This window comes from Pristis pectinata, chromosome 15 (assembly GCF_009764475.1).
Source record: "Pristis pectinata isolate sPriPec2 chromosome 15, sPriPec2.1.pri, whole genome shotgun sequence".
Taxonomy (NCBI): Eukaryota; Metazoa; Chordata; class Chondrichthyes; order Rhinopristiformes; family Pristidae; genus Pristis; species Pristis pectinata.
In genome coordinates, this window is record NC_067419.1 from 5,016,493 (window position 1) to 5,041,676 (window position 25,184).

A 25,184-nucleotide genomic window follows, 5' to 3' on the forward strand; every position below is an offset into this window, starting at 1 on the left:
ATATGAAAATTAAAACTTTAATTAACATTGAATTCTCTGCCGAATTCAGTCCAGTAAAATTAGATAAAAACCATTTTAAAAGATTCTCCATTTAGCATACTCACTGGATAAAGGTTCTGTGTCCCTGTGAAACAGCTCAGACCTGCTGTACCCCTGGTAAGGGCATCACTGGTCTGCTCAGATACTGGAAAGTTCCACGACAAGGAAGTGAGAAACACTTGAGCAAACTCAGAACATCTGAGCAACACCTTCACAGCTGATCAGTTCATTGTCAACAGGTCTAATTCTCCAACTCTCCTCCAGAGACAGGAGGCCCAAAAAGTGAGATAGCTGCATTAAAAAGGTTTAAACAGTTCAATCTGCTTAATGGTTTGCACCTCAAGATAGCCACCTCCCAGCAGATTGGAAACAGGGAGATTCAAAAGCAACATTTACAGAGACACCATTTTGAATTTAAAATACTCTAGATAATAGTGCCATTGCACAACAATGCAGTGTTCAAGGTCTAATGAGACCCTTTTTAAAAAAAAATCCAAAACCCTTGACTTATCTTTAGTTGGGCAAGTTAACCAAGTGGTAACCAAATGTTGTTACTGAAGGGTACCCAAGATTGTTGTCATTCTCCTCTTGTCCAGCGAGACCAGCCCTCAGTATCCGCCACAGTTGAAGCTCACTGAGCGGCTGGCTCTGCTCCCCACCATCCTATGGCTCTTCTCTGGGAGGACCAGTCTCTTTCCTGGATGCGGAGATTTAACCTCAGACTGCAGAAAGCCCTGCGAGAGTCTCGCCTTCATCAGTTCCCTAAATGCAGTTGGGAGAAAAGCAAGAAAGAGGTAGTTAAGCCTAGGAACTAGGGTGCTCCACCTGCTAGATGCAACAGGTGGGTCATGTGTATCGGGTGGGATCCAATATTGAAGATGCCTCCTTTAGCAGCTTTGTGAAGGTAGGAAGTGTATAAGAGCCACCTGCGTAACAGCACCAAGGAACTTGAGCATAGAGCCACCACAAAGGGTTGCCACACCACATCTGGCCCTTCATGCAGTTCTGTGCACTTCCAGGGGAGAGGGAGTGTTACAACCAAGTCAGAGCACAATGCCAGGCAAGCCTTTTCTAAAGGTGGCCAAGAGCATCGAGAACTCCCATTGTTCCCCCTCCCCCCCCCCCCGCCCCTCACCATTAGCCTGGGTCAGGAGTCAACTCCAGCAGCAACAGCTTCAGCTGCTCAGGCTTTCCAGAGGGCAGCTGGTCTGGGCAAGGAGAAAGCTCAGTAGTTTGAGAGCCACAACAAGCACACAGACTCTGGCACATACATTGGGGCATTGTACATCAGTGCACTTCCTCCAGATCAGTGTGGTCATCTATGTATGGAACCAAAAGAGATTTTGAGGGGGGGGGGGGGGGGTGGCAAAGAAAGTAAAAAGGGGAGATAAATGAATTTTGTGCATCCATATTTACCCTGGAGAGACTATAGAACTGAGGCAAAAATAGTAGAGAGGTCAAGGACTGTATCTGGATTACAGAAGAGGTGGTGCTGGCTATCTGGAGGCAAATTAAAAGGTAGATAAATCCTAGGGAGGCTACTGCAGAAATTGCAAGGACCCTGGCAGAGATGTTTAAAACATCCTTAGCCACAGGTGAGGTGCTGGAGGACAGCTAATGCTGTTCTGTTGTTCAAAGGCTCCAAGAATAATCTGGGAAATTATAGGCTGGTGAGCCTGATGTCAATCATGGGTAAATTACTGCAAGGTATTCTAAGGGACAGGTTTAAGTACTTGGATAGACAGGGCCTGATTAAGGATAGTCAGCATGGCAGGTCACGTCTAACCAATCTTAGTTTTTGTTTGAGGAGGTTACCAAGAAAGTTGAAGGAAAGGTAGTGGTCATTGTCAAAAGCCTTGCTAAAGTCCATGTAGACAAAGTCTCACATGGGAGGCTGATCCAGAAGGTTAAGTCACTTGGCATTCAGGATGAAGTAGCCAATTGGATTCAACATTGTCTGGCATCTCCTGCTAGCCAATGGTAGTAGATGGTTGTCTTTCTGACTGGAGTTGTTTATCATCTATATTAATGATTTAGATGATAATGTGGTAAACTGGATCAGCAAGTCTGCAGATGACACCAAGATTGGGGGTGTAGTAACCAGTGAGGAAGACTATCAAAGCTTGCAGATACTTGTCTACAAAAGAAAAAAAGGCAGATGGAATTTAATGCAGACAAATGTGAGGTGATGCACATTGGAAGGACAAACCAGGGCAAGATTTAGTGAATGGTAGGGCACTGAGGTATGCAGTAGAACAAAGGGACCTGCGAATATAGATCCATAATTCCTTGAAAGTGGCATCACAGGTAGATTGGGTCATAAAGAGAGGTTTTGTCACATTGGCCTTCATAAATCAGGGCACCAAGTACAGGAGTTGGGATGTAATGTTAATGTTGTACAAGACATTGGTGAGGCCAAATTTGCAGTATTGTGTGCAATTCTGGACACCTACCTACAGGAAAGAAGTCAATAAGCTTGAAATAGTGCAGAGAGAATTTACAAGGATGTTGCTGGGACTTGAAGACCCGAGTTATAGGGAAAGGTTGAATAGGTTAGGACTTTAATCCCTGGACTGCAGGAGAATGAGGGGAGATCTTAGAGGTATACAAAGTTGAGGGGTACAAATAGGGTGAATGCATGCAGGCTCCCGCCCCTCCTCCCCAAAAGGTTGGGAGAGACGAACTATAGGTTTAGGGTGAAAGGTGAAATATACGAGGGGACTCCGAGGGGGAGGAACAAGCTGCCAGCAGGAGTGGTAGGTGTGGGTTCAGTTGTAGCATTTAAGTTTGGATAGGTACATAGACAGGAGGGGTTTGGAGGGATATGATCTGGGTGCAGGTAGGTGGGACTAGGCAGAAAGTCAGGTTGGCATGGACCGGATGGGCCGAAGGGCCTATTTCTGTGCTGTAGTACTATTGACTCTGACCTGGGTTCAGTCCTGACCTCTGATTTTCCATGACTGTTGGTTTCCTCTGGGTGCTCTTTTCCTCCCACATTCCAAAACAAGGGGTAATTGGCCACTAAATTGCCCCTAGTGTAGATAGAATGAGAATTGACGGATACAAGGAGGAATAAGTTAGAGGAAATGTGGGTGAAATAGGACTTATGGGAATGCACAGAGCCAGCAGAGACTCCATGGGCTGAATAGTCTTGTCATAAAATGTGAAAGGAGAATCAAGTTTAGACCTTTTCTCTAGATACAAATATATAGTCACTGATCCTTTCTCACCCCCAGTTACTGAAACTTAGGTCTGCTGCTCAATACCTCTCCAACATTGCCGTCCTGAAACGTTCCACGTTGAGTTCTTTCCGGAGCTGGGAAGCCACCTTGCTGGAATTCCTCCGAAGAACAGGGTGTCGGGTGAGGGCAGCAGATGAGGGTCGCTCCACAGGATCAGGGCTGATCAGTTGCTGCTTCGGGAGAGAGCAGGCATTAGAAAACCAGCACTGAATGGTGGAAGGAGATCAACATTTGTTCAGCTGTTGGAAATTAAAATATTCATCTTGTGTCAAGAACTGAAACAACTCAAGTTAAAATTAGTGTACTCAGTCTTCAGTTGATCCCAGTTCTGGTTCCCTCCCCCCCCACCCCTAAAGTGTTAATATTTGTTAGAGAATAACAGATTCTTGCTATCCCTATGACCAGACCATATTGGGCTTGCTCTAATGGAGAAGTCTATGACTACGATCTAGGTTAGACAGCAATGCTCCCAGTGTCCTGCAATTTTTTCCCCAAAAATGTGTTACATCTGCTTTGTCCTCACATCCATCTTATCACTAATGCCAATTAAGCAATGTGCTGTCAAGGCACATTTAAGGATGGGTCATTTGAAATTGTGAAATAAGTAGAGGTCTTCCTAAGAAAACAATATTCCCTCCCCCCCACCCCCAAATTACCAAAATTTCTCCAAGAAATCAATAAGGACTGCACTGTGAACCAGCAAACTGGTTCCAATAATTAGTCATCTCATTGAGGTCCACATTCAAAGCTTGATACCATATTGACCCAGATCAAGCCAATACTGCCGGGATTGAGGTGCTAAAAAACATCAGCTAGAAGGGGAAATATCATTGAAGTTTGGGAATGTCAAGTTTAAATTCCTCAAACTGACTGCTCCCTTCCAGGGTGTCTTTATTTCATAAATGTTGAGGTGCTGAGTAATTGCTAGTTTTGTATTACAGCTGAGATAAAACACCCAATATTGCTATTCAAGAAATGTGAAAGACTGTCAAACTGGTATCCATTTTAAGAGAACAAAAAGTAAAGCCAATGGATAAGCTGCACTCAGGAGGCAACATTCACCTCCTATCCTATTAATCTTGTCCAATGGAGCTGCATCAAGTTTCATTCACCATCAGAACATCCATCTACATCCCAATAAAGAAATAGCCCCATAGTTGCAGGGAAAGACATGGGCCTTTTTTATTAAAAAAAGGGAAAGAATAGCATTTAAAAACCTGCCAGCAAATTTGTCCAAGGACAAGCAGGGTGTATAAAGGGGAAACAGTAGATGCAGTGTATTTAGATTTCAAACACATTCAATAAGATGCCATATGGACAAGATTACTGCACAGGTGTATATAGGGTTGGGTAATGTCAGCATGATAGAGCAGCTAACAGGCAGAAAAAGTGGGTCATCTGCAGACTGGCAATCAGTAACTAGTGGGATATTGCAGCTCAACCAACTGCAGTCTAGTAATGATTTGAAGGGACAGAGCACTGTAGTTAAACTGAGAGATAGTGGTGTTAGAAGGTTAGAGGACAAAGCCTGTGAAGAGAGATGGGTTAAGCGCATGGTCAAGCTGTTGGCAGATGTAATGTAGGGTGGGAAGATACTAGGTCAGAGACTTAAATTTCAAATGGAGACTACAGATGTTGTAAAGGGACCTATGTACTCCAGTACACAAAACATGCATGTAGGTACAGCAAGTAATTTAGCAATGAATGCTAGTGGCACATTGGCCTTTATTGCCAAAGACAAGGGAGCTCTGATGCAACTTTACAAGGTACTGACTGCAGAGAACAACTGTGTACTTGAGGATGTACCAATGTGGAGATTGTTCACTAGGCTGAAGGGGTTGATGTGAAGGTTGATCCCACACTCACTGGCATTAAGAATAAAAAGGCATGATCTTACTTAAACCAGATTGAGGATCATTGACATTGTGTACACTGCCCATTTCCCCTACTGGGGACATTAGTTTCAGAATAAAGGGTCATACTTCAGACAGGCAGCAGAGCTGCTGCCTCACAGCTCCAGTGACCTGGCTCCAATCCAACCTGTTGCTGTCTGGAGTTTGTATGTTCTCTGTGACTGTGGGTTTCTGCCGGGTGCTCCAGTTTCTGCCCACATCCCAAAGATGTGCTGCTTGGTAGGTCAACTGCTTACTGCAAATTGTGCCCCCCACCCCCAAATGTAGGTGGGAGCATCAGGGTGGAGTTCATGGGCATGTGAGGGAGAATAGGTTACAAGGAAACAGATGGGGTGGGGGGGGGGGAAGAATGGGATTGATGGAGTGCTCAGAGCCAGCATAGACTCAATGGACCAAATAGTGTCCTATCATGAGAAAGTATTACAAAGACATGAATTTCCCAAGGGTTGTGAACCTTTGGAATCATCCACCCAGAAGCTGGGGATGGACACTTGAACAAGAGCGAAAGGGTTTGAGGAGAGTAGAATGTGGTGCCAAGGCCAAGACTGGGTCACCCACCATCCTACTGAATAGCAAGGCAGGCTCAAGAGGCTGATGGGGACACACACCTCAACTGCTGATATTTGACAGGGATGTGGATAACATTGGAACACAGTGGGTAATGTCATCTCTGGGACCCCCACAGCCAGGTGGAGAGGATTGATGTGACCTCCTTGTGAAAAGCAGATCACTGAGTTGTAGCCCCTCCACCCCACCCCCAAAACAAAGTGCTGGAGGAACTCAGTGGGTCAGGCAGCATCCATGGAGGGAAATAAACAGTTGACATTTCAGGTCAAGACCCTTCATTGGGACTCGGTTGTAGCCTGCTGTCCTCAGAAGCCCCAAATAGCAAGTGAGCAGTGGCAGGAACTGAGAACCATCTCTCACCCTCAAGTTGTTGTGAACAAGGGGACAGAAGACAGACTGATTCAGAACCAAGCAGAGGAGCTTTGTGCTGCATCCTGTTATTGTTTTCCCTTGTACTACCTCAATGTACTGAAGTGGTGGGCATGGATTACATACAAGTTTTCCACTGTACCTCAGTACATGTGACAATAATAGACCAGTTTAAACATCCGATCTGCAAAGCTTGTAGCACTACAGGTTACATTTACTGCCCTCAACACCAACTCTCCCCTCACCGTAGGGGGAAATCCACCTCCCGCCCCATCACACCACAAGGATAGGGAGTTACTTGCTTTCAGAAGGTTGAGAAATTCAGGAGAGAGTTGCTGAGGAATTGTGGGGAGGTTGCCTTTCCTGATGTAGTGCCAAGGCAGGCCATTGTGAGGGAGCTCATCTGCCCCTGCTGCCAGGGCCAAGGTGAGGCCCAGTGCAAAGATGTCGGCTTTGGGCAGATTTGAATAGTCCTGCGGGGAAATCAGAAGACAACACGTTGGACATTGTCTTGACAACAGTCATCTCAAAGCATTTGCCACCAGGTACATTTGCAATGCAGTGTTGCAAAGCAGAATTTATCAGCTGCTTAGGGACAAGTGTGCAATGGTCACAGCGGAGAAACAGCAAGGGGCACTCCCTTCTCCTCAAACACCATGTGATCATTACATCAACCTTGGGATAGACAAGGCAGTGTTCCCCTTCCACAGAGGAACTCTTGGTACTGCATAAAAACAATACAATTCACTGCAGTGTCCCGATAACTCTGGCACTACCACAGAAAGCAGCAAGACCAAGGGTCTATTCTGTCAAGGGTTCTCAAGCATTTATTCTAAAACAGTGCACTTCAATTAAGAGGTAGATTCTGCAATTCATACAAGATAATTCAAAGAATACTGACACTGCCATCTCCAACACCCCCTGCCCCCAAACACAAATATCCAGGGAGGTCACCTTTGGACAGAGACCAGTGGATCAGCCACAATATTGTGGCTACAAGAGCAGGTCAGAAGCTAGCTGTCCTATGGTGAGCAATTCACCCAACACAAAGCTCTTATCTTCAAGGTACAAGAGCTGCAAATTACTTGTCTAGATGAGTGCAGTGAATCAAAGGACAAAGCAAGCCTGTTTACTTGGTACTCCAGTATTCATTCCCTCCATCGCTGGCATCTACAACATGCACTGCAGCAACTCACCTGGGCTACTTTGGAGCATCTCCCAAACCCACTTCAACCACCTTGAAGGACAAGGCCTCAGGCTCACATGAACACCACCACCTGCAGGTTTCTCCCCACAGAACACCATCCTAGCTTGGAAATGTCATCCTTGGTGGGACTCCAGCAGCATTGCAGGAGCACCTTCACCGGAAGGACTGCACAAATCAGGAAAACTGCTTCCTACCACCTTCCCACAGGCAGCAAGTGCTGCCCCCGTCAGTGATATCCACATCCAATACGTGAACAAGGTCGGTTAACCCCAGGTCCTCAATAGGAACAAGAGATTTTTGCCAAGTTTCTCAGAATAACACTTGCCTCTTGCAAGATTTCATTTGCCAAGAAGCAGCTGTCTCCTTCCTCTACCTGTGGATTGGAGATCGATGTTACGTGGCCAAGGTCACCTGAAAGCAGCAAAGATTCACAGACTGGATAGAGGATGAGAACACCAGGCATTATAATCTTCATGACAGGCAAACACCACGTCAAGTTGTAGAGGCACAATATTAGGATCCTGCTTTGTTGATGAACAGGTGCTCGGCAACAGCATATTTGGGGAGAAGTGGTGGAAGGGAATGCACAATCCAATGCAAAACTGAAGAAATCAGTTTAAAAAGTTGCATCAGGGGAGTTGGAGGTGAGGGGGGAAATTGGAGAAGCAGTGAGGGAGAGGGGAAAGGCAGCACTCACCAAGTTTGTACAGTACATTGGTCACCAAGCTTCCTTCCTCATCAGTGTCACTCTCCTCTTCCACACAACCAATCACATCAGGTGTCACTCTTTGGCAAATAAAGATGTTGCCTAAATAGATGGCAAGGGTTATCCATTATTGATTAGCCTTCGTGTGGGCCCAGGACATCAGAGCTCTTGATGCACAAATGGAGATATGGGCCTTTTGCCCACAGACAAACCTGCCGGTCTGAAGCATCACACAGATGTTGGGGAAGTGTGAAATATCAGAAGATGGAGACCACTCAGCAGGTCAGGCTGCATCTGTAGGGTGAAGCAGTTAATGTTTCTGGCTGATAACCCTTCTCAGAATTGAAAGGCCAACCCCAACTAAAAGTTCATTAACAGAAACAATAACTTTCCACAGATGCTGCTGAACAGCTGGGTGCCTCCAGTCTTCCATGTCATTTGAGACACCTCATCTTCAGAGCTCGAGCTGAACCTCACTGACGGGCCAGTGACCAATTCGTGGGCCAATCCCACTGATTCAAGGATGGTAGGTGGGGAATTGTGGGCATTTCCAGCACGTGCTGAAGATCAGGAGGCTTGGGTGGCCAATCTGTGCTGTTGGTCTGGTGTTAGACAGCTGCAGTGGAGATCCGAGTCAGTGTCAGAGCATGGAAGCAGTTCTGCCACCCCACCATGCCCATCTACTCCAACCTCTGCCCACATTTGGACAATATTCTACACTTTGCCTATTCATAGAACAGTACAGCACAGAACAGGCCCTTCAGCCCAGTGTTGTGCCGACATAGATATTCCCTCCTACCTACGGGAGGCCCATATCCCTCCATTTTCCTCCCATTCATGTGCCCACCCAAGCCCCTTTTAAAAGCCCCCAATGTACTTGCCTCCACTACCCTATCAGGCAACACATTCCAGGCATCCACCACTGAGTTTAAAAAAAAACTTACCCCTCATGTCTGTTCTGAACCTACCCCCTCTCCCCTCAAATGCATCCCCTCTGCTATTGGATCACTCAATAATGGGAAAAAGATATTGCTTGTCCACCCCATCTACGCCCCTCAGTTTATACACTTCCAACAGATCACCCCTCAGCCTCCACCGCTCCAGAGAAAAGAGCCCAAGTTTGTCCAGCCTCTCTGATAGCACATGCCCTCTAATCCAGGCAGCATCCTCAAACCTCCTCTGCACCTTCTCTAAAGCCTTGACATCCTTCCTATAGTGAGGTGACCAGAACTGGTGACCAATATTCAGATGGGTAAGTGCTGCTTAAATGTTGCAATTCTACCCAATTCCTCCACCAATGCTGGCAGCACATTCTAGATATCAACCACCGTGTTCCCATCCCATAGAGACCATTAATAAGCTTGCTTTGCAGTGATATGGGCAGTCAGTCAACATGGAACTACTACACCACCACACTAAACTGCAGGGAGGGATTTGAACTCTCCCAATCGATTCAGGCCCTTGGATTACTAGTCCAATAGCATTGCTATGCCACCATTCCTCAAGCATAAACTTCATAGGCAATTGTATTACCAGTTGTTTAAACATCACCCAGTGGACTTCAAGTAATAGAGCACACCCCACTACTCACTTGGCTTGACGTCCATGTGAACTAGACTGGAGCTGTGAATGTACTTCAGTCCCATCGACACTTGCAGTAGGATCTCCTTCAGCTCCCCTTCAGTCAGTAGTATCCCCTCCAGTAAATTCTCCATCAGTGCATCTGCCAGACTGCCCCCTGAAACCAGACCACATGTGAATGTTTCTTTAGTGAAAGTGGAAGCTGCCTTGCCCCAGACATTTCACGGCTCCTGGCATTTTCCTCTTAGCAGTGTGGAGGAACAGAGGGATCTTGGGGTCCATGTCCATACATCCCTCAAGGTTGCCACACAGGTTGATAGGGTTATTAAAGCGTATTGAGTGTTGGTCTTCATTAGTTGGGGGTATCGAGTTCAAGAGCCATGAGGTAATGTTGCAGCTCTATAAAACTCTGGTCAGACCACACTCGGAGCATTGTGTTCAGTTCTGGTTACCTCATTATAGGAAGGATGTGGAAGCTTTAGAGAAGGCACAGAGGAGATTTACCAGGATGGTGTCTGGATTGGAGAGCATATCTTATGAGGATAGGTTGAGTGAGCTGGGGCTTTTCTCTTTGGAGAGGAGGATGAGAGGCGACTTGATAGAGGTGTACAAGATAAGAGGCATAGATCAAGTGGACAGTCAGACTTTCCCAGTGTGAAAATGGCTAACATGAGGGGGGCATAATTTTAAGGTGATTGGAGGAAGGTATGGGGGGAAATGTTAGGGGGCAAGTTTTTTTTTTTAAAAAAAGTGGTGCGTGCATGGAATGCACTGCTGGCAGAGGTTGTGGGGACAGAAACATTAGGGACATTTAAGAGACTCTTAGATAGACACATGAATGATAGAAAAATGGAGGGCTATGTGGGAGGGAAGGGTTAGATCGATCTTAGAGCAGGATAAAATGTCAGCACAACACTGTGGGCCAAAGGGCCTGTACTGCACTGTAGTGTTCTATGTTCTGATAATTAGGTGGGGAGATGACCAAACAGGAAGCAACACCAGCCAGTCACAGGATGATAAATTCCTCAAAGGGAGAAGTTCCTCAGGTACAACCCAATTCAGGATGTCCTTGGTTCCAAATGGGCAAGTATCAGGCAGGTCAGTGCCAAGTACAGATGGCAAACTCTTACTGTATTGTCCCTATGATCAGAGGAGCCTCATGTAACAAAGCTTGTACCAAACACTGGCCAGTTTGAGGACATACCTATCATCCAATAGGCAAGTTGTCTGCCAAATTAGAGGGTGCAATGTGAAAACTTTAAAATCCACTCCAACCTATTTCCCAACCCAACCATGAGGCAATAACTAGATACAGGAAGTGTGAAACATCAAAAAGTTCTAGAAGTTTAAAGGCACACAAGATCTTCACTTGCAGTCTCTTTCTATTTAGGTAATAAACTGCCTTTTGATTCCTCTTACTGAAGTGCATGTCCTTGCAATTCCCCACATTAAACTCCATTCGCCAGGTTTTCACCCAATCTTTTTCTATCCCATTGCAGAATGGGTGTCCTCATCACAATAGGCCCTTCCACCAGTTTTAACTTGGAAACTTCACACTGCATTACTTATATATGGCATGCAAACAATAGCTTTGCTGCATTTCAGTACATGTGGCAATAGACCATTTACCTTGGTCTCTAATGTGAATAACAAACAATGGAGGGCAGCAACTGCTCTATAGGCACCCTCCCCTCACCCCAAACCAAGGATGGGGCACAAACACTGCCCATTACACTGGTTCCAACATTTTCAGATTTCACCTCAAGTATTCAGGTGAAGGTGTTCTAAAGTAGCAAACTATTCATGTTGCCCCAACTCCAGAGAGGGAAGTGAAAGAGCAACTTGGATTCTCCAGCTGCCCAGGTAATAATTCTCTAGAGCTAGAGGGGAAAAAAAATGCTTCAATCATGATCCTTCCAGGGTCATCTCATCAGGTTTAAGCAATCTCCCACCTTCAGTAGGCCCCTCCATTTATGCTGCCCACCTACTACTGCAAGGGTGGGCAGACTTTTCTCCTCCTCCCACCAACCCCCCCCCCCCCCCCCCCAAACACACACAAGGCACCTCATCCTTTAATGGTTCAGGGTTTGGTGGTGATGTGGGCAAGAGGCTGGCACTCAAAGGACTCGAGCCCTTTTCACACAGCCCCCCCCCACCTCCCCCAGACTCTGGCCTCCAATCAAACTACATACAAAAACCAATTACCACTGGTTATCAATGGGGCTATTTGAAAGGCCTAAGCTACCCTACTCTTTTGTTGCAGAAAACCATCCCAAATGCATTCATAAATGTCCTCCAAGGTACTTTTGACAACACAATTGGCCCTAGATCTTCATCTCCACCCAGTTTCTGCTTCCCATTCTCTACTGCCCCAATTTTGTCTGTTATTACCAAGGCAAACCGACCCCCTTCCCATGGTCTGCCCTCCTCCATGGCAAGTATCCTGGAATGTTTGCTCCCAGTCACCATGTGACCACATTCCTGCTGGCTTTTGACCAAATCCCTGTGCTCCTGGGTCATCAATGTACTCTGGTGCACAAGCTTGGTTAGTGCTCCAACGTCCAAGTCAGTATCTCCCACAAGAACAGTGTTATCTTGCCAACAGGTGGTCCTTACCGTTACAGTACTCGTTCTGGATCAGCATGTGGTCATCCTCCGCCCAGGCTGAATAGTAGCGCACTACATGGGGATGATGCCCTAGCACAGCGTGTGCGTACACCTCGCGGAGCGCGGACTGCCTGTGGAACAAACAGCCGTGACGATGGACTCCCAGGGCAGCCCAGCTTACCCCAAGTAAAGAGACCAGCAGCCTTATGGCCTGCATTGCCACTCACGTGGGCCAATGCTTCAATATAATAAACTCACCACAATGCCATCAGCACAAAGCAATATTGATAGAGTATTACCAATAGGTACTAGTTAGAGGGAAGGGAAGTACCATAAGCACCAGTCTCTAATCTTATCCTTCGTCTTTCATGCTTGTGCATGACAAGGTGTAGAATCATTAATTATACAAATCAAAACTGCAGATAGAGTCAGGTTTATACACCACAGAAACAGGCCCTTCAGCCCAACCAAGATGCCCATCTAAGCTAATCCCATTCACCGTCTAAATTTTTCCTATCCATGCACCTGTCTTTTAAATGTTATTTCACCTGCCTCAACCACTTCCTCTGGCAGCTCATTTCATATGCACACCACCCTCTGTGCAAATAAAGTTGCCCCTCAGGTCCCTTTAAAATCTTTTCCTGCTCTCACCTTAAATTTGTCCTCCAGTTTTAGATTCCCTTTCCCGGGGGGTGGGGGCAGGGAAAAGACCGTGCATTCATCTCATCTATGGCCCTCATGATTTTGTACACTTCTGCAAGGTAACCCCTCAGTCTCCGACACTCCAAGGAATAAAGTCTTAGCTTGCCCAACTTCTCCCTACAACTCAGGCCCTCAAGTCCTGGCAACATCCTCAAATCAGATTTGCACCCTTTGCTTTAACAGGAGCCAAAGTCTGAAATATTAAAAAGTGCTGGAAACACTCAGTACCTGTAAAGAGAGAAGCAGTCAACAATTTGGGTCAAAGACCCTTCAGAAATGGGAAAAGAAAACCAGCTTTAAGTCTCATTCTCTCCACCTCGTCTGCCATTAACTTGTCTTTCTAGGTCCGAAAGTCTACCTGCAATGCCGTTTCCCTTTCTCCAGGGACCCAGCCTGCAGCACGTTTACAAGCATTTTGCTTTTCACCAATTATCCGAGTTGCAGTACTATTAACTACACAAACTGCAGCTTAATAGGTATATTCTGCACTGTTAAAATGCCAAGATCCAAATTGGCTGAAGTTGCTAGGATACTTAGCTAAAGATTTCTGGAGGCCAGGAACAGGGGTGTCAATAGCTCAGCACTGGCTCTTTAAGCTGAACCAGTCAGTCCACGAGCATTTGGATAAGAACACTGAGCACAGGGACAATTGCTTTGTTTTGTGTATTGAAAGAGAAAGAAAGGACTCCATAAACATCTGGTGTGGGGGCCCAGTAGTGATACTGGAGAGAACAAAACTCTAGCCCTGGCCAATTTGCAGGGTGCTGACAGTAAAGGAGCACTAGTGCAATGGGCTACATGTGTTCATTAGCAATACTCATGCACGGTCACACTTAACTGTCAATCTTTGTTGCAGGTCAAAGACCCTGAGTCAGAACTGGTCAGTTCTAACAAAGGGTCTTTGATCTGCAACATTAAATTTTTCTCTTCCCACAGATGCAGCCTGAACTCATTTCCAGCATTTCCTGTTTTCAGGATTTCCAGTATGTAGTGATTTTTAAAGTGTCTCATTCTGATAACCTGAAATTCAGCTTCTCACATCAAAACAGTTTGCTACCTATCCTCTTGACTCAGATAGGAAAGGGCAAGAGAAATATGGGCCAAACACAGGCAAATGGGACTAGGTCATTTGGGCAACTTGGGCCCATTTCTGTGCTATACAACTCCATGACTGACTAACTCTGAATGACCCAGAGGTTAAAAAAATCTAAACTGAATTATTAATATACCATTCACAACCTCTTTTCAACTACAAAGTATGTGTGCACCAGGAAACAGCAGCCATTTGCACACAGCCATATTGTGCAATGAGATTTGACCAGATAAACACAATGCTTTGAGGGACAGGTGCTGACTAGAACATCAGCCAATTCCTCACTTTAATCCCATATCCAGCAGCAGAACTGCAGACCCCCTGCCTCAACGCTGCACCAGTTTCGCTGCAATTTTCTAGGGTGGCATTTGAACCCACAACCTTCCAAAAGATGCCAAGGCTCCCTGCCAAACAATGGAGCAAGTTTTCAGTGGGAATCTCAAGGCCAATGCCTGCTGACCAGCACGATGTGGAGGTGAGCATTTGCTGCTGTCAGTTCAGGCAATTGGCTTGGTTATCTACCAATTTGTCAGCTTGAGAATTAGATTGTCCAAGAGCAGAAAGCTTGACACTCACTCATCTACCGAGCCGGACAACGGTCTCTTCAGCCGTTTAATGGCATACAGGCAGCCATCAAGTCGCTTCACGCACTTAAACACTGCCCCAAACTCTCCACTTCCAATCTTCTCCAACTCATAAAATTCCGTGGCATAACGGGAACTCATGTTCTCACGGATATTGAGCCTCTGGAGGGAGAGAAGCACATTCAGGTAAAATAACTTTCATTGTTCTTATAGCTGCAGTGTGGAGAAAGTGCTCCTATAGTGTTGTTAAAACAAGGAGTTTGAAGATGAAAGGATCAGCAATATTTTTAATTCAGTGGTGTCTAAATACCAGATCTCTTAATGGTCAAGTAAATGTTTGTTATACACACACAGGACAGAAATGTAGCCCCTTGCCTTCACTCCAATCCCACTGGATGTCACTGCCTTGTGAAACACCCCAGAAATTATTGGCGAGTCCCAGCTGCTGTCCAAGTTTTCTATTATTCATTTCACCCTGGGACTCTGCATTAATGTAGTTTGTCACAGTCCCCCTGCTCTATATCAGATGCCATTTGCCAAAAAACCTTGTGATATTGGGAGCCATGCATTTACTGATGCCCATTCACAGAATGCATTCCTTTAAATAAGGCTCCTCTGGTAGACAGTCCAGCAGAATGAACTGAAGGGGAAATACCCAAGAACATGGAGAATTACTTAGTGTTTAGGGTTCAAGAAGGAAAAATCCATTTTAAACTTAAAACTAATACAAAAACCAAACTACAGCAATTAAAGGAAAATCGGAAAAATCTAAACATTGACAATCTTAAATTTGGGGCATCAACAGCTACTTCAATTGTCAGGCAAAAGGCAGTTGGTTGTTAGGCACCCTGCTCACTGTAGGATTGTATTGGAACACCAGCAAATCTGAAGCTCGAATCAAATGACTCATGGTAGAGTCCCAAAACTGCATGATGTCTGCATTCCCCTCACCCAGAGAGAACCCCAGCTTTTATACTGCAGTCAGCTCAGAAGGGTTCTAGTCTAATAGATGGACTATCTATTTGGAGTCATGCATCAAATGACCATTGACTCAACCAATGAACTAAAAAGGCTCTAGAACACATCTTGCAAATTGTTTCATATGAGTGCTGGCATTTAACAGTAAACTCAAAAGATAATACATGTTTCTGTTGGGTCTATGAACCAGAATCAAACACTAGCAACTTGGGGCAGCAGAGTGCTGCTGCTACTACACAGCTCCTGAGCTCTTGTGCTGTCTGTGTGGAGTTTACCTGTTCTTCCTGTGACCATGCTAGTTTCTCTCCCCCCCCACCCCCCCCCAGGGGCACTGGTTTTCTCATTAAGTTAATGGCCCCTGTGATTTGCCACTGGTGTAGGTGGTGGTGGGGTAGGAGAATTATGGAGTTAAATAGATTACAGGAAAATTGAACTAACAGGGGATGGTCTATGAATCAGATTAACTGAATGGTCTCCATGTCATAAGGGTGAAAATAATGGGAGGGACATTAATAATTCCTGCAGAGAAATTTCATAACTCTCAATATTTAAAAAGTTGATAAGGTGTATGGCTTAGCACGATGCATGCACAAAAGTCAGGACCAGCTACATAGTTCTCCAGTTGGACCATGCTGTGTTTTTGATCAAACGTCAGTCACAGAAAATAAAACTGCAGATGCAGGAATCAGAAACAAAAATTATGGAAGAACTCAGCCTCTGGAAAGAGAAACTAGTCAATGCTTCAGGTCAAAGACCCTTCCACAGAACTTTGGGGGGGTGGGAAAGAAAAAGAAACACAAAGAATGGAGGGTTTTTGTTTTCGAAGCAAAGCTGGGGAAGGAGTGACGGTCAAAACAAGACTATCTGGAGATTGGTGAAGACAGTCTCAGTGATGAGGAGCTCAAGTACTGAAGGTAAGCTGGGTATTTGAGAAACAGGGAGCAGCATGCTAATGGAAAATGAGGAGACAGCAGTCTACCCAAATTTAGAGAACTCAATGCTCATTTCAAGGAGGTTAAGTATGGAAGTGCCTAGACAGAGGACCAGATGTTACTCTTCTAGTTTAACTTGGGCCTCACCAAGGGAATGGAGGAGGCTGCAGATAGAGGTCAGTGGGAATGAGAATTAAAGCAGCATGCAACAGCAGCTCAGGATCACCCCTATGGACCCCATCTGCTTGACTGGTTGTTCGTCCAGCCATTTGTTTTTGCTCAGGCATCAACGTGGCAAAGGCAAGGACCCTCATAGGGCCAAGATTGGAAAGGCAAAATGAAAAGGATGACAGAATCAGACCCCAGTGAATATTTAAAAGCCAAGCAGACATGATATAAACCTGGGTCATTTTGGAACATCCAAATGATCTCCATGTGAGCAAAATCCTGTTGTAGGCAGTTTCGGGCTGGTGTGGATTAACTCAACAACTCTAGGATACAATCCAATAAAAGTCATATACGAGAACAATTGACTTGCCTCAATATCTTGCCTCCACCTCCCAGACACTAAGCCAATTGCAACACAACCTCAGAGGAGATGGTCTGTTGTAGACCAGGAGTCAAACCCAGGCAGACTAATGCAGGCTTTAGCAGCAACAGACAGGGTTAGGCAGGAGCATTCTTGTATTAAGTAGCACTGGGTGTGTATCTCAGGGCGATCTCCTCACCTCCGACGGTTGCAGAGATTCCTCTGTGTCTCCATCCACCATCTCAACACGTTTCCTACTGTGAGAATGAACGAAATTTAGACATCCGCCAAATATGGTAGGTAATAAACATCATTCAATTCTCAGACAAAGGAGAAGAATCAAACTGAGAAATGAATCAGTGCTGATTGCTCAATCCAAAGGTGACCAATCTCCCTCCAAGCAGCACACTGCACTGATTCCTTCACTGTTGAACCACAGCAAGAGCGGCCAACTCTGCACCAAGACACACAAGGTCACTTCAGTAATTGCAGTCTTTCAAATGGGGTAGATGTGAGAAGTTTAAGCTGCAGATCTGTCAAACTGCAGTGGATCTCTGCCACCATCTCTGGTAATACACCAACTCCTGGGTGCATCAGCACGTGAGAAACAATGTGGAGACCATCTTCTGTGCCTAATTAACATGCTGGTCAGATGACCAACAAGTGCTGCAGCTATGGGAGATCAGAGATGGACAATCTGTGGTGAGTGACTTATCCAACACCTTTCCACCATCTATAAGGCACATGTCAAAAGCATGATTAAATACTTGGTTTGCCTGAATGAGTACAGCTCCAACACAAACCCAGCATCCAAGACAAAGCAACTTGTTTTTGGTGGAGTGGGGGGGGGGGGGGGGGGGGGGTGGTAACCATTCATTCCCTCCATCATAGCACACCACAGTTAGAGTTTACCATCTGTAAATGCATAGGAGATTTTGTCCATGCTACACCTGAAAGCAAATCTCAAACCAACATCCTTCTAGCAAGGGCAAAGGCTGCAGGTTGCCCAAGTTGTACACCATCCTGACTTGGAAATACACCACTGCATCCAAACCCTGGAACTGCAACCCCAATAGCACCTTCACCAGAAAGGCTAAAGAGATGGGGGCTCAAGGGCAGGAGATAGTCTCCCCCACCAAGAGCCTTTAAGTTAATCCACTTCCTTCAGTATGCAAATTCACATAACAAATCCTTGAAAGACTGATCAGACATAGCAAGCTTCAAGTCTCATGGATGTGGCACTTTGAGAAAGGATTGAAGACAGAATCAAGGTGGCATTAATCATAGTGTAACAGTCACAGTCAGAAATAACTTCATTTGGGTAAAGATGGTCAAGGCCACAAGATTGGCTCAATCTAATTTCCTCCCAATCGTGAAAATAGTGTTTTTAATGACCAATAGTAATGTTGTTTGAAGCGGCACCAAAGGTAGACTCAAACTTGCATCAGAACAAATCCAACTCAACCCCAATTATTGCAAATGTCCTTATTCTGCACATGTAGAATTTACTCATATTGAGTAAACCCTTCCCCATCTCTGGCTAACCAAGTATCTGGCTTTCAGTGTTGCATTTTGTTCAGTCTGCAGTTTCATTGTTCTTCCCCCCACCCAAGTAGTTTATTAAACCCTATGCAGCATCATTTTAAGAAACAAAAACCACTACATTGTCCAATCACCAAAGATGGTATTGGAATAAATCAGAAACAATATTTCACAGGTACTGTTTTGACAGCTCTCTCAGCACACTGTCCCTCCAATGTGTCCAGCAACATTTAGACCCTGCAGCTTGTTTATTGTTCAACTAGATCACAAGAGATCTGCACCCCAAACTCCAATCCCCAACACCCTTGGCTAGCAAAATATTTTCTATGTAAACAACCCAATATTCACTGCCTTTTGCAGGAGTCAGATTACTGCCATTCTTTGCATGAATTAATTGCCAGACTGTCTTTGTCGGAGACTCTGACCAAAAAACATTTCCATCATGCCTTTTTGAAAAGGACAAAACCTCAGGCAAGTGGGTATTCCAGGGAATGCAAGCCAGTTCTGTGGATTCACTTCTCCAATTAACCCATGGCATTGTGGTAACCACTTGGTGAATTTGCATTGCACTCCTTCCAATGTGAAGGCATTCTTTGAGATGCAGTGCCCAGCACCCAAGATTGGTATTAGTTTATCATTGTCACAGTGAAAAACTTTTGTTTGCATGCCATTCAGACAGATCATGCCATCCACAAGTACATCAAGGTAGTAAATAGAAAAACAGATTGCAGAATAGCATGTGCAGTTAGAGAAATTGCAGCACAAGTGGACAAGGTGGTGCAGGGACCATGACAAGGTAGATTAGGAGATCAAGAGTTCATCTAAAAGCTGACCAGAACTTTGTACAATTGTAAGAGGTGTGTCCTTTATACTCAACTTTCATTTGAAGACATTAACACTGCATTGCTGTTTTGTACCCAACTAACATTCTAATGGTCCAAGCCCCAAGTCCCATTGATCTTCATTCTGGCTTAACTGTATTTAATAAATGGATTTTTAGTTTAACCTGCACCAATTCTCCTCATAATTGACCACACCAATCGGCAAACTTGGATACAGCTTTGTTACCCAAAGCTTTAGTGATTAGTTTTGATCATTAAGCCATCAAGATACCAGCAGTGACCACTTGCAAGTAAATGCAAACAGCCTGTATTCATTAATACACAAATTTGATGCAGCTGTTCAAGGTATTGGGACAAATAGCCAAGAGGATAAGAAAACCAGAATGGAAGGTTAATAGGTAGAGGGGGATCAGGAAAGAACCAACAGGGTTAGGCAGTGGAAATCTCAGCTGCCAGAAGATGGAGCAATCAAGGACATGCAGCAGGCCAGAACTGAAGCAGCACTGATACAAGAGATTAAACAGAAGGATGAACATTTTAAAAATCAAGGTTGTTAGCCAACTAAGAATCACTGTAGATGAATCATATGCAGAGAGATGGACAAGCTAAATGAGGATATGACAGGAGAATTTTGCACAGGCCCACATTATCTTCATTTTGTCACCTAACCAATATCTTGCAGGTCAGTTGTTTGGTTTCAGTTTTACATTAGTTAGAAATGGGATTTACAGAATGTTTCTTCACTGGAGTACCTCCTCACCACCTCCCAAAAAAAATATTCATAACACTGCAGTACAACCCTTGCACTTTATAGATGCATTCCCACCTCAATGCCAACAGCTCGAGATGTTGACCCAGATGTGAAGATATTCACGCACAAAAGACACCAAATACTTAGTGCTCTTCCAATTCTATTCAGTAACAGGCAGCTGAAGGGCTCAGTTAATGCTTCACTAGTACGCTCACTTCAGAAAAAAAGCAGTGCTTTAATACATTCTCTGTTCACCAACCCATGGCAACTTTTACCTGCCTCTTTCTTCAATTCTCTTCCTCCTCTTTCCCGTTTTCTCATTTTTCGTGCTGTGTGCAAGGCCCAGCTCGTGGTACAGAGTTGGGGTGAAGGGGTTTACATTCACTGTTGGCACCCAGTGGTGCTCAGAACCAGTAGCGAAGCCCAACGGTCGGCGAATCCTCGAGACGGGACCTTTATTGGCAGTTGAGATCTGTCCAGCCTTGGAGAACAGACTCTAGAAACAAAGAGGCAGTAGCTCCATTAGATTCGAGGGACAGCTGTACAAGGAGGAATCCCACCCAATGAAGAGTGGGTAAAAATAAGAAACCCAGGTTCCTAGTAACTTGATAATTTGATCATGAATTTTAAGTACTATTTCCAAAGGTAGGGAGATGAGAATGTTCACTTGGAGAATTTGTCATACTTCTGAAGCACTTCAATAGCAAACTGCAAACAAAGTACTTCTGAGACAATGGGTAAGGTAGATCCCAAACAGCATTTTTGGTGTTACATTGGGGTGAGCACAGAGTGCAGCAGGGAGTGGGCAAAAATAAAGAGATTGCAGGTCAGGTAGGTTTCTGATTCAGATCCAGGAGCCAAGGCACTAATGAGATTAAGGGACTGGTGTGCTTTGATTAGCTTGGGGAGGTCAGAAGCTAGCAGAGAGCACTACAGAAATCAGTCTTGTCAGACACGTAGCAGATCTGGAAGAAGATAATAATCACACAAAGTTGAACGTAACAGGAACAAGACTGTCAAATCTGTTAGCTAGGGAAAAGGGTAAGGTATGAGTGATGCTTGGGAGAAGATTAACTGGTATTAGTTTGGGTAACAAGAGACAAGAAAATATTTAAACTCAATCCACCCCTCAATTAGAAACAGGCTGCTTGTATCATTCAACATCCTTCTGAAACCACTCTCACCCTGGAGATCAGGCTTTCTGGCTGGTAAGGAAGATCTGTGGAGAGCAATACAAGTGTTATATTAGATCAATGACCCTACATATACACCACCGTTCCTTCACCATCACTGGGTCAAAATCCTGGAACTCCCTCCCCAATAGCATTGTAATTATACCCACACCTCAAGAGCTACAGTGGTTCAAGGCTGCAGCTCACTATCACCTTCCCAAGGGCAACTAGGGATGGGCAATTAAAAGCTGGCCCAGCCTGCAAAGCCCACACCCCTTGAATTGGAATATAAACACTGAGCAAGCTTCTACCAGAGAGACAAAATCTTGTCTAGAGTCTCCCTCCACAGATGCTGTTTGAGCATCTCCAGCACCAATCTACTCATCTTACTGGCCAAGGTACTTTGGACTGCAAGGGTCTGTGTTGTGCTTTATTTCAAAGGCCACCTCCCCCCCCCAACCAGTAGACAAGGGCACCAACCTGAATCTCTTGAAGAGAGAGAAATTTGGGACCTATTACCCTCCAGTTCAAGTACATGGCCAGAGTCACAGTGGAAGGGTTTTACAAGGAGGAACACATTTGGGAAACATTCACTCACTTCAGCAACACACTGGAGGAATTCAGCAGGTCAGGCAGCATCCATGGATGAAAGTGGACAGTCAACATGACCCTGCAGTTCCATGTGTTTTCACAAGAGGTGCTGTCTCAAGAAGGCAGGATCTATCACCAAGGATTCCCACCATCTTACTATGCCATCCAGGCCATACCATGGCAGCAAGGTAGTGTAGTGTTTAGCATAACACTATTACAGCGCCAGCGACCCAGGTTCAATTCCTGCCACTGTCTGGAGTTTGTATGTTCTCCCTGTGTCTGCGTGGGTTTCCACCGGGTGCTCTGGTTTCCTCCCACATTCCAAAGACGTACAGGTTAGGAGCTGTGGGCATGCTATGTTGGCGCCAGAAGAGTGGCGACACTTGTAGGCTGTCCCCAGAACGTTCTCAGCAACACAAGAAGATGCATGTCACTGTGTGTTTCGATGTACATGTGACTGATAAATAACTTATCACAGCTACCAGTGGGCAGGAGGTACAGAAGCCTGAAGTCCCACACAAGGTTCAAGAACAGCTACTCTCCTACGACCATGAAGATCTTGAGGAGGTCTGCACAACCCTTACACTACCTCAGCGACAGAGCACCACAGACCACCACTTGCACTACCTTGGGCTTGTCTCCGAGTCTGTTTTGCACCAAGGACTTGCTTTTGCACACAGTATGGTACAAGTTTACTTACAATTTATATTCTGTGCGTTGTCTGTACTTCAGTGCCTGTGACGCTGCTGCAAGTTTTTCCAATGTACCTGTACCTCACCGTACTTGTGCACACGACAATAAGCTCCGCTTGACTTTGAGAGTGGTTTCCAGAAGGATGCCGAATGCACGGAACCATTCGGAGGAAGGGAGAGAGAACCGGTACACACACCCACCTTGGGAGTGTAGGGAGTGTCACAGAGGCGCAGCTTCCTCCAGTTCACGCAGTGTACGGGAGTGTCGGGACACTCCGCCCTCCCCACCAGGCGGACCCGAGGGCTGCGGGGCGCCCTCTTCTCCCCGACCGGGAAGCGGCTGAAGGGCGAGATGCATTCCCTCCTGGGCGCCGGGGACGGGGCGCCTCTCTCCTGGACGTGGAGCAGGTCGCAGAACTTCACCCCGACCTCCTCCTCCTTCTCGTCGTCGCTGGAGAACTGGAGCTTCTGGGCGATGGCACTGAGCGCAAGGCGGCTCATCTGGACACGGGGAGGGTCCCCCTGGGCTGGAGGGGAGGAGAGGGGGGAACCAGGTCCTTCCTGATAGTGACACTCAAACCAAGCCTCCCTGCTCCGGCTGCTTCCCTCTTGAATGTTGGCTTCCCCGCCGCCACCTCACGCCCTTATACCCAACCCCTGATTGGGTCACGTCGGGACAGAGGCTGGAACGCGTCGATAATTATAGGCGGTGGCTCCAGCTTAGGGGGTTGGTCACACATGGATCTCCCCCCACCACCTCAGCCCAGCCCAGCCGCTAAACAGGTGGCCAATTAATGAAGCTCCAGCCCCCCACCCCCCTCTCTCTCTCACCACCACCCCCTCCCCCCCCCCCATAATGAATGCTATGTGCCCACCAACTCGGCTTCTGTGTACACAGTTCACTGTATTATCTCACCATGTGGCACCAACCGGTGGGCAGACAGCTCTGTGGTTTTTGCACTGTGATCCACCCCAAGGAAGCCACCACTGTGAAAATGAAATGACCGGGCTGTTACCAGATCTATGAACCAAAACCTCAAACTGAGACTGAATACCTTGTGTACAGGCATCCTCTCTTATTTCCTTAACCAAAACATTTTCATTCAGCATGAGAGCAGTGGGCACTAGCAGCCAGGCAGCATTTCTATTAGCTCAAGGACTTGTTTGAATCTCACCAAGGCAGTTTTGGAATTTAAATTCAAGTAAATAAATCTGGAATTAAAAGCTTCTCATGGAGTTATGCAGCACGGAAACAGGCCCTTCACCCCAACCAGTCCATACCGACCAGTGTAGCAGTTAGCATAACGCTTTACAGTGCTGGTGACCCGGGGTTCAAATCCGGCCGCTGTCTGTAAGGAGTTTGTACATTCTCTCTGTGTCTGTGTGGGTTTCCTCCGGGTGCTCTGGTTTCCTCCCACATTCCAAAGACGTACGGGTTAGGAAGTTGTGGGCATGCTATGTTGGTGCCGGAAGCGTGGCGACACTTGTGGGCTGCCCCCAGAACACTCTACACAAATAGATGTATTTCACTGAGTGTTTCGATGTACATGTGACTAATAAAGATACCTTATCTTACTAGAATACTTCAAATGCTCAAGGACATGCACTGAGAGGGGGAAACGTTTTTTTCACACTGAGTGGTAGGTACCTGGAACAGGCTGCCAGGGGTGGTGGTGGAAGCAGATACGATGGTGGTGTTTAAGAGACTTTTAGACAGAAACATGAACATGCGGGGAATGGAGGGATCTGGATCGTGTGCAGGTAGAAGAGATTTAGTTTAATTTGGCATCTTGTTTGCCACAGACATCGTGGGCTGAAGGGCCTGTTCCTGTGCTGTGCTGTTCTGTGTTCTATCTGAGCTAGTCCCATTTGCCTGCATTTGGCCCATATCCCTCTGCACCTCTTCTATCCATGTATATACAATACATAACCATTGTACCCGCCTCTACCACTTCCTCTAGCAGCTTGTTCCATATACGGACCACCCTCTGTGTGGAAAAACTAGCCCCTCAGGTCCCTCAGCCCCTCAGGTTCCCTGAGGTTCCAGTTTAGACAACATTAATCCCAGCCTGCAATAATTCCTACCCTGTTTTCTACCTCAAAATTAATTTGCTGCCTGAGCAATAAGTTGCCCCTAATTCCATTTGTTCTCTTTTTTACCAACAGACTCTTATGTAAAACCTTGTCAGATGCATTCTGGAAGTTCTTTAAAATTACATTCATATATGATTCACATATAGTAACTGTGTTGTTATGTAGTTATAATAAAGAACTACAGTTCCCAGTAGGCAATGCAAGGGGTCACATGGGGGATCAGGAAGTGGCTGTAAAAAGAGAGGGAAAGCAAGCTGCCTGATGTTGGTTAATAAAAATGTTCAGATGTTAAACCCACGTGAAGTTTGTCTCTTGATGAAGAACAAACATAACAGTAACCACATAGCTACTTGTATTGTAACCATGAATCTGCGAGTGTTGTTAAAGTAAAATCACCTGGTTCACTAAAGTCCTTCCAGAAAAGAAATCTGCTGTCATTACCTTGGCTTGA

The 25,184-nt window shown here is 45.7% G+C and overlaps 1 protein-coding gene across 1 annotated transcript; it reads right to left on the reverse strand.

Annotated features, from left to right (window-relative positions):
* Nucleotides 1-23,251, reverse strand: wee2 (WEE2 oocyte meiosis inhibiting kinase). Its single transcript, XM_052030402.1, has 11 exons — nt 22,841-23,251; nt 20,460-20,680; nt 17,249-17,306; nt 14,603-14,772; nt 12,241-12,362; nt 9,635-9,781; nt 8,035-8,145; nt 7,663-7,748; nt 6,433-6,603; nt 3,306-3,451; nt 1-801 (listed from the first exon to the last, which is right to left on the reverse strand). The coding sequence occupies exons 1-11, from the start codon at nt 23,138-23,140 to the stop codon at nt 648-650; spliced, it is 1,686 nt and encodes a 561-aa protein (XP_051886362.1). The 5' UTR covers nt 23,141-23,251; the 3' UTR covers nt 1-647.
* Between the last annotated feature and the right edge of the window lie 1,933 nt (nt 23,252-25,184).

Coding starts and splice junctions, on each gene's coding strand:
- wee2 (XM_052030402.1), bottom strand. CDS start 23,140: ATGAGCCGCCTTGCGCTCAGTGCCATCGCCCAGAAGCTCCAGTTCTCC. Junction 17,307..20,459: donor AGAATTGAAGAAAGAGGCAG/GTAAAAGTTGCC, acceptor TCATTCTCACAG/TAGGAAACGTGTTGAGATGG. Junction 9,782..12,240: donor CCAGAACGAGTACTGTAACG/GTAAGGACCACC, acceptor GTCTGGTTTCAG/GGGGCAGTCTGGCAGATGCA.